The 16,638-nt window shown below is 37.7% G+C and overlaps 1 protein-coding gene across 1 annotated transcript in view; it reads right to left on the reverse strand.

Moving 5' to 3' along the window:
* Positions 1-940: 940 nt before the first annotated feature.
* Positions 941-16,638, reverse strand: part of LOC106085597 (mucin-2) — a 46,667-nt gene continuing 30,969 nt past the window's right edge. The window contains exon 2 of the mRNA XM_013249911.2: positions 941-3,774. Coding sequence (XP_013105365.2) covers positions 1,109-3,774 — 2,666 coding nt within the window. The 3' untranslated portion in view covers positions 941-1,108. The remainder of the gene's footprint in view (positions 3,775-16,638) is intronic.

Here is a 16,638-nt window from a genome sequence, read left to right on the forward strand (position 1 = left end):
CGATCTGGGATCTTGCCTTCTGGAGCCTGAAGAGGGCGTAATTATTATCCGATTTGGCTGACCCCCAACATACGTGTCAAATATGGCCTGATTCGATCTTTAGCCATATAAACCGATCTCCCTATTTTACTTCTTGAGCCCCTAAAAAGCAAAATTGTTATTCGATTTGGCTGAAAATTTTACACATAGACTTCTACTATGGCCTCCAACATTCAATGCAATTAGCATAGCAATTCTTTCCTTTTAGCCTTTGTTTGTCTAAAAAGAGATACCGGGAAAGAACTCGACAAATGCCATTCATGGTGGAGACTATGTGTATTAGATTCGGCCCGGCCGAACTTAGCACGCTTTTACTTGTTTTTGTTTGATGTCCAGTCACTTCAGCCCTGCTGAAGAATTATTTGGCCATGGAATTATTACGCCAACGCCAAAACTACTTCTCTTTATTTGCAGGACTTATTTTGAAACTATCTGGTACTTGGTAACTGATGATTTATAATTGACAACCGGTTTCAAATATTGAAATAGTGGTTACCAAATCAAAATAACCATCTTAGTGCACTGAGTTCGATTCTTCGCCGGAACACCGCACTATAAAAAAGAATATGATGACGAAAAGAACACAGAGACATTCTGTGTTCGATGAGCAAACAACAAGAGAGATGTCGCTGCGTCAATATAAACAACTCTGTTTCAATGTAGTTGCTCTTGTTGTTGTAAGGCTTTCGTTTCTGTTATGGCGTCCATTAGAATTAGGCACATTTCGCAATCAATTATTGGACAATTTTCGTGCGAATGCGAATATTTCATAAAGTCATAGATCGATATTACCATCTGACTTCTTAAATGCCAAATTTTCTTACCTTGGTTTTGGATTGCTTTTAAAATTTAAATGAAAACACATTAATTTTATAAAAAAAACAATGAATATTGAATGCATTTTATTAACATGAGACAATGTATAATCGATTTCTTTTACTCAAGAAATTTTAGAATTTTATATACTTTTTTTTGTAATAATTACAAAGTGTCCGTTTAGTACAAGCTAGAAAAATGAAAAAGAAAACAGGAAACAAAACATTATATTTTTGGAAATATATTCGATGGCTTATTCGTCCGGTTCTGATTTTATAGCGGGGGCTTTGGCAAATTCAGATTCAAAACTATCTGCTGCTATAGTACCGGCCGTTTCTAAAACGGGGATATCAGGGGTGATGACAGGATTCAGTTCATCTTGTAGCATCTCTTCTAGAGTTGCATTGTATGGACTTGAGCTGGGCGATGGTCGTGGCGATACTGTTGGTGAGCCTCTCGGGGAGTCAAGGATGTCAAATAATTTGGAGCAGCTAATCGATCCATCGGAACATTTACTGCCAGAGGTAGAGGCTACAGCGAGCGGATCACTGCTAGCGGCTGTTGCTGCCGAGTTAAGGCTTACAGGCTGTGATATATGAAATTGTTGTATTGGACTATTTGAGTTTGTTGTGTTGCTGTGGTAATTGTTGCAGCCGTTCAGTTGAGTTGTTTGTTTCTGCTGCAGTTGTAGATGTGATCGTTGCTGTGCCAAAATTCCACCCATCAATTGAATTCTAGCATGTTGCTGTTTTAGTCTTAGATTATTCTGTAGCAAAAGTTTTTGTTGTTGTAGATGTTGCTGTTGTTGCAGTGGTGTCCTTTGCAGTTGTATCTTTTGACCCACAGGGAGCGGTGGTGTAAACATTTTGGAATTCAATTGGGAAGGCCTATTTTGCGTTAGAGTTGTACCTCCTGCTGTTCCACTCAGTGCTGGGCCACAAATGGAATAGCGTCTGCGGAATATATTTGCACTGGGAACATGGGTGGTAAGGTTGAACTTGGTAGCCGATGACGGCGGTGGTGTTCCACTGGCACCATTTGACAATACTGGTGATTTATTCGAATTGGGTGGCAACATTGGAGATTGCGTTGTAGAAGTTGTGGGGTTTGTCGTCTTAATAATTTTGGGATACTGAATAGCAGTACCTCTTATGATGGGAGGTGGCGCTGGCGCCAGTGGCTTGGAAATTGTCACTGGCGCTGGTGGTTTAGGAATTGGCGCTGGTGCTTTAGGAACCGACACTGGTGATATACCTCTGGAGGCCAAGGGCACGACTGGTTTGCTGGGAGGTTTCGATGGCGTTACGAAGAATGTTCCCGTAGAGCCTTGGGTATTTGTTATTCTATCTCCTATATTTGTGAGAGATGCGCCCGCAGGATTCTTGGGATAGATGCGATATATGCGCTTCTTATCTCCACTGTGGGCAAGCAGAGTTCCCCCACCGTTGCCTGTTACTTGCACTGCTCTGTGCAAAATATGACGTGGTATGCCCATGGAGTCATTTGATTTAGTGCTGGTAATCTGACTGGGGGTTGTTTGGTTCTGACTGGGGGTATTGACTTCTTTAATAGGAGTAGGAAATTCAATGGTCATGGGCGAATCCAATTCAATGGTGATGGGCGAATTTGCACCCTTATTCCCATTTTGCTCATTCGTGGTTGAGCTAAGGTCGGTGACAACGGGCACCTGGTTAGTAGCATTAACTATCTCCGAAGATGTTTTAGCTGCTTGCACCAAAGAAACAAGTTGCCTCATTAGACGAATCTCCCCACTTGAGGTAGATTCAAAATGTTGGGCCAAAGTGGGTGGAAGTTCTACCACTTCACCTTCATCATTGGGAAAATTCTTTGCATCATCAAGGACCTCCATTAAAGCTAAGTAGACTCGTTGTTTGAAATTAATCTTTTGGCGAAAGTTCATGTTTCTAATTTGAGGTCTTAGAGACTCTAAAAAGGCTTCATCCATGGGTTCGACGACATTGGTGTTGCATTGAATTCCCATCTCTGCTGTTTCGTTGCCAGCAAAATCGGTATTTGTGGATATGTCAGATGTAGTTGGAGCCTTGGCAAAGCTGCGCACTAGAATTGTTGGTATTCGAGGTTCGGGCAGTTTTGGTTCCGGCTGTTTTGGTTCCGACTGTTTTGGTTCCGGCAGTTTTGATTCCAAGAGATTTTCATATGATTTCCCTGTTTCATTAACAGGTTTCGGCATCTTTGGTTCTTTGAGAATTCCCAAGAGGTTTTCAACGGATTTGCGTGTTTTATCGAGAGGTTTTGGCTTGCGCATTTCTGGCTCCTCATCTGGTTCATCCAAGTTGATGATGTTCTTTTGCATATACTCACGTAAAACCAAACCGCCAATCGACTTGCGACGCTGCATAAGGCGTTTTTGCCTTTTTTCTGCTTGGGTCTCCGGTGCATCAGTGTCCAGTTCATAAATACGCTTGGGGGCTTTGCGGGTACGTGAGGGTCGTAATTCCAGCAGTTCCTCGTTGGCCCTTAAATGAGCCTGTATTTCGGGTAGTGCAGGAGAAGGTGATCTTAACATGACGCAATCATCATTCGCAGCATTATCTTCTTTTTCTATAATAGGTAAAGGAACACTTTTCCGGCGAAGTGGTGTAAGCAGATCTTGCGTTCGAAGATTGGCAGCACATTCCTCCGCACTTTTAGTGGTATCACTATCATTAAATAGCTCACCAATCGGTACATAGTCATCATTCTTTTCCCCTTCCTGCTGAGAAACACTATTTTCGTCAGGCTGAAGAGTACTATCATCATTTCTATCCACAACACCGGTGTGAGGTATCAAAAAATCCAAATGATCCTGCAGATAGTATTGAGAATTGTTGCCGTATTTCCGATATGAGCGGGTGAAGGCATTGCGAATTATCTTCCAACGAAATTTGCAATTGGCAGCTGTTGTTAAAATTGGGAAGAGAAATGCAGGGGGAAGAAAATCGGGTAAAAACTGATGTGGAAATATTGCGGTATGGTTATTACCCTAAATATTTAAAAGTTATTTATTGCAATCTAAATGTACAAATACATTTCCAAATCTGAGGTGCTTTTGTGCTTGGGCTTTCCATTTTTGTGGGAATGTTGTTCAAAATAAACTAATATTTTTTAAATAATTCTTGAAAATTTACGTATATATGAGATACGTGCATGCAAAAAAAAAAACCATTTTCAAGATATTTGTAAACTTATGAGCAAGCAAGCTAAAATGCGGATGGACTCTGCGTGAGTAAGCAAATAATGTATTGCTGTAAACGAATCGTTTCTAAACAATTATGTTATTTAGCTTATTGTAAATGATTCAAACTTCTTTTACGCCAAACAAACTAACATGACCTCTTCCTATACAGAATGGTAAACAAATTACCAATCGATGCTGTCAACGAATCATCTTTTGCTTTAAACGATTGATTTTTGTAGAAATCGAATCGAATAGCATCCCCGAATATTTTACGAGTACATGTGTTTTAATGAACCTACGTTAATTTGATATGTAATAAATTATATTTTACGACCACCAAGGCCACTGTGTCTTTGTCCACTGTGCCGTGGAAGCCGTCTGCTAATGTCCTACAACTATTCTTCATAGTTTTCGAAGAGCGTTTGTCCCAGCGATGAATAAAACAAACTTCTGGAAGATTTTTACGCAATAATTCTTCATTATGAGGCTCGAAACGTGTGGAGAAATTTTGGCAACTCATCACGACATTTATTACGCAAAGCAACACATTCCGTTAAAATCGTCCAGAAGATTTAATTATAAGTCGCCTGAGTTAACTTTCCGTGATTGTTTTTATTTTCATGCTTGACTTGTATTGAATTATGTTATTCGATGTTTTATTTTGAGTGGAAAACTTCCACAACACTAAACCGAATTCTCACTTGGGTTATATGGCGATTGGTACTCAGTATGACGAGTAATACAAACATTTTTTTAAGGTTTTTCGTAGATGTTACGTTTTCAATGAACAAGTCTTGATATGCATTTTTAGATGTTCCAAGCGAACAACGCTTGTTCCAGCCGAGTAATGAGCAACTCTTATAGGAGAGTGTTTTATAAATCTTCGGAAACACTCATTTGTTACTCGTCCACACAATTCTTGCGCGATTCTAAAATCTTCCAAGACTCTTCTGACTTACTGGTTAGCAATTTATATGGAAAAGATTTGCGGAACACTCTTCCAGAAGAGTCGCCTTGAGCACACAACTTTTCACGACGCACGTGTGCGCCTACGAAATTTCGAGAGAACCTATCTTAAGTAAAACATTCCAACGATTTCAAAAATGCTACCCACAATCATAATAAAAATAATAAAAAATATCAGATTTTTAGTTTAGGAGATCGGCCGTTCAAAGTTGACCTTTTTCGATTTTCAAAAAAAAAAAAGCACAATTTATAGGTATTTTGGTCCATTTTTATTTGATCTATAGAAGTATATACTTAATAAGTTTAGAATTATAAAAAAAATAATAATAATAATAATGATTTCTTTGAGCTTCTCCATGTAAATCACTATTTAAAAAGTACCAACTTTTCACTATTTTTCAACTTTGATGGAAAATAAAAAAAATATACCCAAAATAACCCTCGCCATATTTCCAAAATACGCTCCTCGAAGGCAAAAGTCGGGCGGAGCCGACTATATAATACCCTACACCTACCCTACGATAAAAAATTCGGGCAATATATAAATATATATGTATATGAGAGCTATATCTAAATCAGAACCGACTTTAAAACTGATCGTTTGAAAATTGTTGTTACTACGGCCAAATTTGGCGATAAATATGTGTGGGTGCTACATCTAAATCTGAACCGATTTTTGAAATCATGCACACATGTTAAGATCAGTAACAAAACAATCCGTGCCAAATTTTGTGGAAATCGGTTACAAATTGTGTTTATTACAGCCTTATAAGTGTAAATCGGGCGATACATATATATTGGAGCTATATCCAAATCTGAACCGATTTTGATGAAATGTAGCAAATATGTCAAAATTAGTAACAAAACAATCCATGCTCAATTTTGTGCAGATCGGTTGAAAATTGTAGCTACTACGGCATTTTAAATGCAAATCGGGCGATACATATATATGGAAGCTATATCTTAATCGGAACCGATTTTGGTGAAATTTCGCAAATATGTTAAGATCGGTAACAAAACAATCCATGCCAAATTTTGTGCCGATCGGTTGAATATTGTCCTTACTACCGCAATTTAAGTGCTAATCGGGCGATACATATATATGGGAGCTATATTTAAATCTCAACCGATTTTGATGAAATCTAGCATATATGTCAAAATCAGTAACAAAACAATCCATGCCTCATTTTTGTGCAGATCGGTTGAAAATTGTAGCTTCTACGGCAGTTTAAATGCAAATCGGGCGAAACATATATATGGAAGCTATATCTAAATCTGGACCGATTTTGATGAAATTTTGCAGATATGTTAAGATCGGTAACAAAACAATAAAATTGTCCTTACTACCGCAGTTTAAGTGCTAATCGGGCGATACATATATATGGGAGCTATTGGGTTGCACAAAAAGTAATTGCGGATTTTTTAAAAGAAAGTAAATGCATTTTTAATAAAACTTAGAATGAACTTTAATCAAATATACTTTTTTTACACTTTTTTTCTAAAGCAAGCTAAAAGTAACAGCTGATAACTGACAGAAGAAAGAATGCAATTACAGAGTCACAAGCTGTGAAAAAATTTGTCAACGCCGACTATATGAAAAATCCACAATTACTTTTGGGCAACCCATATATTTAAATCTGAACCGATTTGGATAAAAATTTGCAGATATGTTAAAATCAGTAACAAAACAATCCATGTCCAATTTTGTGCAGGTCCGTTGAAAATTGTAGCTACTAGGACCATTTAAGTGCAAATCGGACGATACATATATATGGGAGCTATATATCTAAATCTGAACCGATTTGGATAAAAATTTGCAGATATGTTAAAATCAGTAACGAAACAGTCCGTGCCAAGTTTTGTGCAGATCGGTTGAAAATTGTGGTTATGGCCATTTAAGTGCAAATCGGGCGATACAAATATATGGGAGCTATATCTAAATCTGAACTGATGTTGATAAAATTTTGCAGATATGTTAAGATAATAAAACAATCCGTGCCAAATTTTGTGCAGATTGGTTGAAAATTGTTGCTACTACGACAATTTAAGTGCAAATCGGGCGATACATATATATGGGAGCTATATCTAAATCTGAACTGATTTTTATCAAAATCAATATCTTTCGTCCTTGGGCCACAGAAGTAATATGTGCAAAATTTCATGATGATTGGACAACAAATACGACCTGCACTTTGATTACAAGAATACATGGACTCACAGACAGACAGACGGACGGACGGACGGGCGGACAAGGGTAAATCGAATCAGAAAGTGATTCTGAGTCGATCGGTAAAGCTCTTCTCCTTCTTAGCGTTGCAAACAAATGCACAAATCTATAATACCCTGTGCCACAGTGGTGGTGTAGGGTATAAAAATCAATTTGTGTTTGTTTGTTCCGTAGACTCAAAAACGGCTGAACCCATTTACTTAAAAATTTCACAGATTGTGTAGGTTGGCATGTTACGCCCTAAAACACCCACTTAACTGAGTTTCATTTTCAACTATGGCTATATAGAGCTCAAATCAACGGTATTTAGAAGTAAAGAACGAATTTGATATCTACTCCAGGGCAAATTGCAGGTGGGCACCCAACCCCAAAACACCCTCCCTCCCCTACAAAGCACTTCTCATTACCCTAATTTAAAAACCAGTAAGGAAGGGCAAAAGTCGGGCGGAGCCTACTGTATAATATCCTACACCTACCCTACAAATCGGACGAACATATATATGGGAGCTATATCTAAATCAGAACCGATTTCGAGCAACCTTCTCAGATACTGTCACAGTCGTCGATGAAAGCGTTATACGAAGTTTTGGGAAGATTAGTCAATAAATGTGCTTGCAGTGGCTCTAGGAGTAAAAATCGGGCGATACATATATATATATATATATATATATATATATATATATATATATATATATATATATATATATATATATATATATATATATATATATATATATATATGAGAGATATATCTCAATCTGAACCGATTTTCATGAAATTCACCAGTAATTTCGAGAGTCTGGAGAAAATCCTTCCTGACAAATTTCAAGAGAATCGGTTAACAAATGAGCATTTCATTGCATTATTACTGCAAATAGGACGAATATATATATATACATGGGAGCTATATCCAAATCTAAACCGATTTCTATGAAACTAACCGGTAATGTCGGGAGTCATAAGAAAATCCTTGCTGCCAAATTTCGAGGGAATCGGTTAACAAATGACCATTTTATTGCAGTAGCTACATCCAAATCTGAACCAATTGTTTCCAATTTCAATAGGCTTCGTCTCTAGGCCGAAAAACATGCCCATACCAAATTTGAAGACGTTCGGATGAAATCTGCGACCTGTACTTTGTACACAAATTAACATGGACAGACGAACAGACAGGCAGACAGACGGACATAGCTAAATCGAATCAGAAAAAGTGGTTCTGAGTCGATCAGTATACTTATCAATGGGTCTATCTCCCTTTCTTCTGGGTGTTACAAACTAATTCACTAAGTTATAATTTTTTAGAGGCAAACAAATGTAAATAGACATTGTTCAAGAAATGTTTGGAAAAATCCTATAACATTTGAACGGATAAAAATATCTACACGAAACTTGACATAGTGAATCTAAGCCAGTAATCCGCTTGTTGTGCGCTCTAAATACTAAAAAAGTAACCTCGAAAAAGAAAATATTAGTTAGGAATTCCGTATTACTACAAAATCCTTAGTTGTTTTCCATGCCAAGCCCCTAAGTTGGTTCATGTCTGGGCAATGACATAAGCAATGCTCCAACGTCTCATCATACCTTACACATGCTATCACTTGCCGCACCGATTTAACATAAGTGAGCTCGTAGTCCTATGTGTCCCGTTATGATACCGAGAGCTATACTGACCTCCTTCTTACTTTCTTTCAGTAATAGCCTCGTCTTCTCACGATCTGGATCTACCCATAGGATTTTTGACGTCCTACCGACCGTTTCGCTGTTCCAAGGGTTTATTGACGGCAGTTTTCTGGCCTTCACTGCCAAATCGTCTGCTTTCTCATTCCCAGTTACTCCGTTATGGGCCGGCATCCAAACGATGCGGATCGCGCCACCCTCGGAGAAGGCGTTAATCTCTTTCTTACATTCCAAGACGGTTCGTGATCTTACCGTCCTGGTTGCCATTGCCCTTATCGCCTGTTTACTGTCCGTAAAGATGTTCATATTCGACGTCCTCGCGACGTTATTGCCACACCATCTCGCGCATTCCGTGATCGCCGAGATCCCCGCCTGCAGGACCGTATTATGGTCGACAGTTTAAAACAGTTCTCAGTCCCTGGGTTCTCAATGTAGACCCCCAGGCCAACCATCCATCCCTGTAAAATGATCTTCCAGATGGCAATACTAGGGTTCCGTCAATTCAAGACTTTGCTGCGGGCAGCAGTGCCTCGCGTCATCTCAGGTATCCGATCGGAATCCTCTTCCATTCCTTCCAGGTTTCCTATCGTCGACTCGGTTTTAACGCAATGGTATGGCCTGCTCCTATCCTCTATCCATTTTCCGATCGCCGTAAGTCTCATGGACTGGCCATTGCAGTCCACCGAACTACTGAGGCGTAAGAAAGAATTAGTATAATAACGCTCCTGTAGAGCCAGCGGACTATTCTCGGATTCAGGCCCCATTTTAAACCTACGGCCCATCTACATAGTGCCCAACATCTCTGAGCTTTCTCGGTACGCTCCTGAATGTGACACTTCCAATTCAGTGTCCTGTCCAAGATCACACCTAAGTATTTGACCTTGTCAGATGTCGAAATTCTTTCGGCCCGTCTGCATAGCTGGTTCGGATCCTTCTCCTTAGAAGTATTATAACATAGTCTGCGTAGCAGACGCGTTCAAATCCCCCCATTAGTCAGCATCCTTAATTGGTTATTTATGGTGGCCACCCATAGGAGTGGCGATAAAATGCCCAATAAATATGCAAAATTTGGAGACCCTAGTAGGTCCAGGGGCTGACATGGGGTGCGAATGTAGGTCACCATTGGCATTTAAATTTTAAAGTGCAGCCAAATAGACATTTATAGGCCGATCGTCGTGATACTACAAAAACATGCATATATGTTTGGAATTTTTAGGAGATATTTGAGTTGGAAAATTTTTTTTTAAGATTTAAGTCAAGGTATCGTCGGCATTTTTGAAATTGTGGAAATTGCTAATCAGATTATAGATTATACCATTGGAAAGGTTACAAAATTCTGGTAGTGTAAACAAATTGATAAAGATTGCCCTTTTCTATTAAAATTTCCGAAAAAAACTAAATTACGAATTATGATGAAAATTTTACAAAAAATTTAGAAATTTAAAAAAAAAATAGTTTTGGTTGATAATTTTAAAATATTAAAACCTTAAAAAGAGAATAAAATCTAAAATTAAAAAAAAAATACTCCATTTAGTTACCATTTTCCCACAAATTTTGCCTTTGATAAAGGCCTGGTTATGCTCTCGTAAATGTACCGCAAATGTAGAATGAATGCACCGTAAATGTTAAGAGGCAATTTTGCTTATTATAAAACGTAGCATCGGACGTCGGAAAACTTTAGGCAAACCTCGAGGGTTACGAGAAGTCGAGACGTCTCTCTTACTGAAGGAGTACGCGATGGCGTCTTTCCTGAATATTGTTAGGGCATTTAATAACGAGGAGATGGGTCGACAGTCACCGCCCTGAACAGCACGGGGGTCGAACTGAGTTTCTCCCTTCGTGACTGTATGCTAGAGTCACGAAGGGAGTGAGACTGCCGGACGAGTGTATGTTGGGCAGAGCTCTGTGCCATAACGATAGCCACTAAGGAATTTCTGGGAAGGGATTTACAGTTTTCGAAATCAGTACACATATATGGCGACCCTCAAGACCGTGGGTTCTAGGACAGTGAGGTCGAAGTTCTTGGCGGAATGTGTGGAATCTCTGAATAGACTCCAGTTTCACGACATAGTGCTAACATGGATTAGCGCATAAGAAGGCGCCGTATTGACGCTTACCCCTACTCTCTTCTTGTAATTTCTTTTAATCACATATTTTTCATTTTCATTTCACCACAGGTCAGACTGGCCACCGAGTGAACTCACCTTTTCATGCGTAAACCTAAGCTATTAACAATAAATTGTGATAAATTCCACAGAGAAATCACAAAATAGGGGAAAAGCTGTTTTCTAAATTAAATTTTTGGTTTTGAAATTTGTTTAAACTTCAAATTTTGTCAGCTGACACGAAAACGGAACGTAAAATTTTGTTTATGCAGATCTCTACTTCCCGGTTACGGTCGACAGACGTTCGGTAATCATTTGTATGTGTATTCATAAGCCAAAACGAAACAGCTGACACCTTTTTACTACATTTATGGTATTTTTACGAGAGCATAACCAAGCCTTAAGCCATAACAAAACACCTAAAAAGCGTAGCACCCTTTTCAAACGTTCATTTTATAAGCTGAACACTTATCTGTCATATACCGTTTAAATTATTCTTATTCGGTTCAAAATATAAGATTTTTTGGTTGTTTCTGTTTCTGGAGACGAGCTTAATGATCAAAGATGCAAATGGAAAAGGAAAGCCAAAGGTGGCAACACACACCAACCACTATGGGACGCGTTTCGTCTTTGGTTAGAAGACTTTTCAACCATATTGGGTGTGATGGCTTCAAGGGCCGTGTGTTGGTATGTTGTATTTAAATCGTATTAATTGCGAAAACGCATCTATGATACAATTATCGCATTAACCAAGCTCGACAACCCTGCTTATTAGCCGACTTTTTTCCAATGCATTTATTTTTGTGTAATGACAGACATTCTGTCTGGGGTAAATCACACTTTCTTCCGTACCACACATGATTTTTGTGCATCTGTTGGAAGTTGTATTGATGGCTTCGAACGCTAAGACAACGACATTGGCTCTCGTCGTTGCTCCGTGGTCCCAGGTTCGAATTCTGGCCGGGCTCTGCCAAATTTAAATTTTTCAAGTTTTTTTGCCCGTTGGGGCGAGATTATTAAATTTTACAATTCTTTGTTTGTTTCTCTTTCGAGACGAGCTGAATGATCGAAGATGCAAATGGAAAAGGAAAGCCAAAGGTAGCAACACAAACCATCCACTATGGGACGCGTTTCGTAAGATTTACGATAAGAAAAATGTTTGCAACGAAAAACTCAAACCACGCCACTGTGCGACTGTGGAATCGTCTAAGACTCTTAGATATGCTCGTTCGTGAGCATAACCTTCATCTAGAAGATTCGCGGAAGACTATTTGGCTATTGAAAATGTTTGCAAGGTTTTTACATATGCCTGAATGAGCCACGCAACCACTCATAAATATATTTATTGAGATATACAACATTCAGATGACCAAATCATGTGTTACCCTTGTTGTCCTGCCAGTAACCAGTTGGCATCATCACCTAATTCAGTAGCTAACTTTTAAAGCCAATTTTGTCTCTTCAGTTCCAATTTTACGTAAAATTCTAAATGTAGTTATTTATGCATTTGGCTCTCAAATACTATTGTATTTACCGAATTAGTAACAAGTACTGCTTACAGGAGACGGTTTAAAATAATGATCGTGATTCATGCGTGCAAGAAAGAACTTGAACCACCAAAAATTCACACATGGCACTGATAGATTTGCAAGCCCAAGTCCGAGTTTTTTAGAAAATTTGGTATAATTTTTAATGCATTTCACATTAAATTTTTATACCCTCCACCATAGGTCATCCTGTTTGTAACTCCTCGAAATATTCCTCGGAGACCTCATAAAGTATATATATTATTGATCGTCATGTTAAGTAGATCTAGCCATGTCCCTTCGTCTGTCTATCGAAAGCACGCTAACTTTCGAAGGAGTCAAGCTAGCCGCTTGAACTTTTGCACGGATACTTCTTATGAGTGTAGGTCGGTTGGGATTGTAAATGGGCCATATCGGTCCATGTTTTGATGTAGCTGCCCTATAAACCGATCTTGACTTCTTGAGTCACTAGAGGGAGTTCCGTTGGTGTTTTGTTATGATTTCCAACAACAGTGTTAAGTGTGGTTTAAATCGCTCCATAACCTGATATAGTTGTTATACAAACCGATCTGGGGTCTTGATTTCTTCAGCCTCTATAGGGCGCAATTCTCATCCGATTTGGCTGAAATTTTGCATGAGGTGTTTTGTTATGCCAAATATTTTAATTGGTCCATAACCTGATATAGGTGTCATATAAACCGATCTGGGATTTTGACTTCTTGAGCATCCAGAGGTCGCAATTATTGTCCGATTTGGCTGAAATTTCGTACAACGACTTCCCTCATGAACTTCAACATACGTGTCAATTATGGTCTGAATCGGTCTATAGTCTGATACAGCTCCCATATAAACCGATTTTCCTATTTTACTTCTTGAGCCCCTTAAGGGCCAAATTTTTATTTGAATTAGCTGAAATTTAACACAACGACTTCTACTATGGTCTTCAACATTCTGTTCAATTATGGACTATAACTTAATATTATAGCTGCAATATCATAGCAACTCTTCCCTTTTATCATATGTTTGCCTAAAAAGAGATACCGGGAAAAAAACTCGACAAATGCGATCCATGGTGGAGAATATATTAGTTTCGGCCCTGCCGAACAAGGAATATGATCAACTGGTCAAGTTTGATATATTTGCTTTTAGAAATCTCAATTGGAATGAAAGATTGAAGAATATGGATATTCACAATTTTTTTGGTCTAAAGCTACTTAGCTAGTAGCTATAGACCTTTAAGTTTACTTAGCCATATGAGCAAGATTTTTGAGCAGATATAAAAGGATAGACTTTGGGCCTATGTTGACGATTTGGAGTGCTACTCATCAAATTAGACGAGTCGCAAATTTCATAGGTGCTGAACTAAGACAGAGAAGATCAACAGCCATGGTTTTGTTGGATGTTGAAAAAGCTGTCGACACAGTTCGGCATAATGGTTTGGTTAACAAGTTAATTCAATTCAATTTTTCAATAAATTAATACAATTAATGATTATAAATTACAATACCATTAAAGTTGATCGGGATATTTCCGGTTTTTTGCCATCTTTCCAGGTGTACCCTAGGGTTCCGTTTTGGGTCCTCTGCTGTACATCATATACGCTGCAGATTTACTGAACAGTAACGACTATGTTCATGCTTTTTTGGCGCGTGACTCTGCCATTTTGTACTCAAGCTTGTATTCACAAGACATGGTATGCCATTAACTTATGCAAGAGTTATTAGACAGAATTGTAGAATGTTCAAGTAAATGGAAGATAAAACTTGAGGCTACAAAGTCGCAAGCCAATTACTTTACGAAACGAAAGAAGGCTTGTTACACACCCCAATCCTGTTTGAGAACGGGAACAACATTGAATGGAATAATTCGGTCCGATATCTTGGAGACCTTCTTACTACTCGATTGACTTTTAAAGACCATGCCTCGCATATTATTGACAAAATAAATATAGCTATTAAATTTCTGTATTCTTTAATTAGTCGTAGGTCAGAATTAATCATAGAAAAAAATATATGTATTCCAAAATCTATATTTCAACCAATTTCTTTATATGCCTGTCCTAATAGGAGCAGTTGTGTAAAAACTCATATTGGTGAAATTTAAGTGGCATAAAATAAAGTACTTACGATGATGTTAAATCTGCCCTGGCATTTCAGCAGAAAAAGACTTCCCGAAATAATGTCGTACAAGCAATAATTGTCTAAAAACATTAGAACTAATGTTAATTTATTTAATGTGTCAATAAATAGTTTTGCGAAATTGCTAACCTGCTCTCGGACAATTTTTCCATATTTCATTGAAGATTTTTGTGTTAAAAAATCTTCCTGCGCTAAAAAAAAGTAAAACGTCTGAGACATTTTTACGATAAACAAAATACTTTTATTACGAAGTTCTTCTTTATATAACGTTTCGCTTCAACATATCAAACGTTAGCCATAAACGTAGTATTATCGAATGTGAACCCTTTAGCAACTCGCCTGCGGTAAAAGTACCTTTCTTTTGTTGTAAAACCAAAAACTCTTTAAAGGCAAAAGTGCTTCAATAGCCACAACCGATTATTCGTTTACCGGACCAATAATTATTCTCTTGTGTCTCTCCTACCAGAGAGAGAGAGAGGGGGGGGAGTATTTAAGTTTTTAGACCGGTCATGGATAAAAGTGATGGGCGAATGGTAAACTTGAAAATTGACAATTTTTTAAGTTTCGCCATAGATACGTCCAACTACAAAAATCATTAGTGCAACATGCAAGGCTCTTAATATAACTGTGTATCACATTATTGAAATAAATCTAAATAAATTCTGGAAGAGTTTGAATTACCAACTTAAATCTGCTTATAATTGGTAAGAATTTGAGTTCGAATTGTGTTACAACATTGAATTGAACTTAGTAGCCTTTTCAATATGCACACTCTATTTTTAAAATTATAAAGAATATACATATAATTAATTGAACGTCATAATAAATTTATAACTAAAGAAAAACTAGTTGAAACCCCGAATAAAATTTTATATATCAAGAATGAAAGGTATTGTCAGTGTACAAAAAACTTTAAATTTATCGCAAAAACAAAAAAAAAAAAAAACAAGTATTTTATCGTAAACAAAATCCAAAGTTTTTAAGAAAAGAAGTTTACTTGGCGAAATTTTCGTTTATGTGAAACGAATTATTTTATTGCGTGTAGATATACTTAATGTAAAGCACTCAAAATGAATGCAAATATTGTCCACTCAGGAACAGGCGCAAACTTCTCACATATCAATGAGTACAGTCCGATTCAAGTTTAAGCTCAATGATAAGGGGCCTCCTTTTTATAGCCGAGTCCAAACGGCGTTCCGCAGTGGGACACATCTTTGGAGAGACGTTTTTACATGGCATAGTACTAAAAATGTGTAGATGTAATAATATGTTCAGACCAGAGCAGAGTTGATATCAGGAGGGGGGATTCAAATGAAAGGTATTCGAGAGTAGAGAATGAATTTTCAGAATTGGGTCGAAGCAACTGGGGGGCCACTCCGACCGCAAAACCCACTCAAATAGGCATATTGGACGACCATAACAAATGTGTGTGAAGATAAATTCCGAATTTAACTAGCAGAGACACAAACCGCTTTGTTAACAGAGTGCGAGAGAGAGTAACAGAAGTATTAACAGAGATCCACTGAGGGGTTAGCAGAGCTCTGTAAATACTTAACAGAACCAAAAAACAAGAGAAATTAATTAAATTTCTTACTTTTTATCAATTTTTGCAAATATTTGTAAAAAAAAGTAAAACCATAACAAAATTTGGAGTAAAATATCAATGCTTTGAATCAAAAACACCAAAGTAAAAATATCTATTACCGTAGTACTGAGAAAAATTAAAAATTTATAAAAAAAATATTCTGGGCAGGATTATGACCAATGGTCCTGGAGGACATCTAAGAATTCTACAAGGTACTACCATACATCGTTGGAAAGGTCACGATGTGTGCTTTCCAAAACATGTCTTTATTTGAAAATCGAGCAGTTGATTTTTTCAAATTGCTGTCTTTTTTAAAAAAATTCTGGAAAAAAAATCTGGACAGGATAATGTCCAATGCTC

This window comes from Stomoxys calcitrans, chromosome 1 (assembly GCF_963082655.1).
Source record: "Stomoxys calcitrans chromosome 1, idStoCalc2.1, whole genome shotgun sequence".
In the NCBI taxonomy this organism is placed as follows: domain Eukaryota; kingdom Metazoa; phylum Arthropoda; class Insecta; order Diptera; family Muscidae; genus Stomoxys; species Stomoxys calcitrans.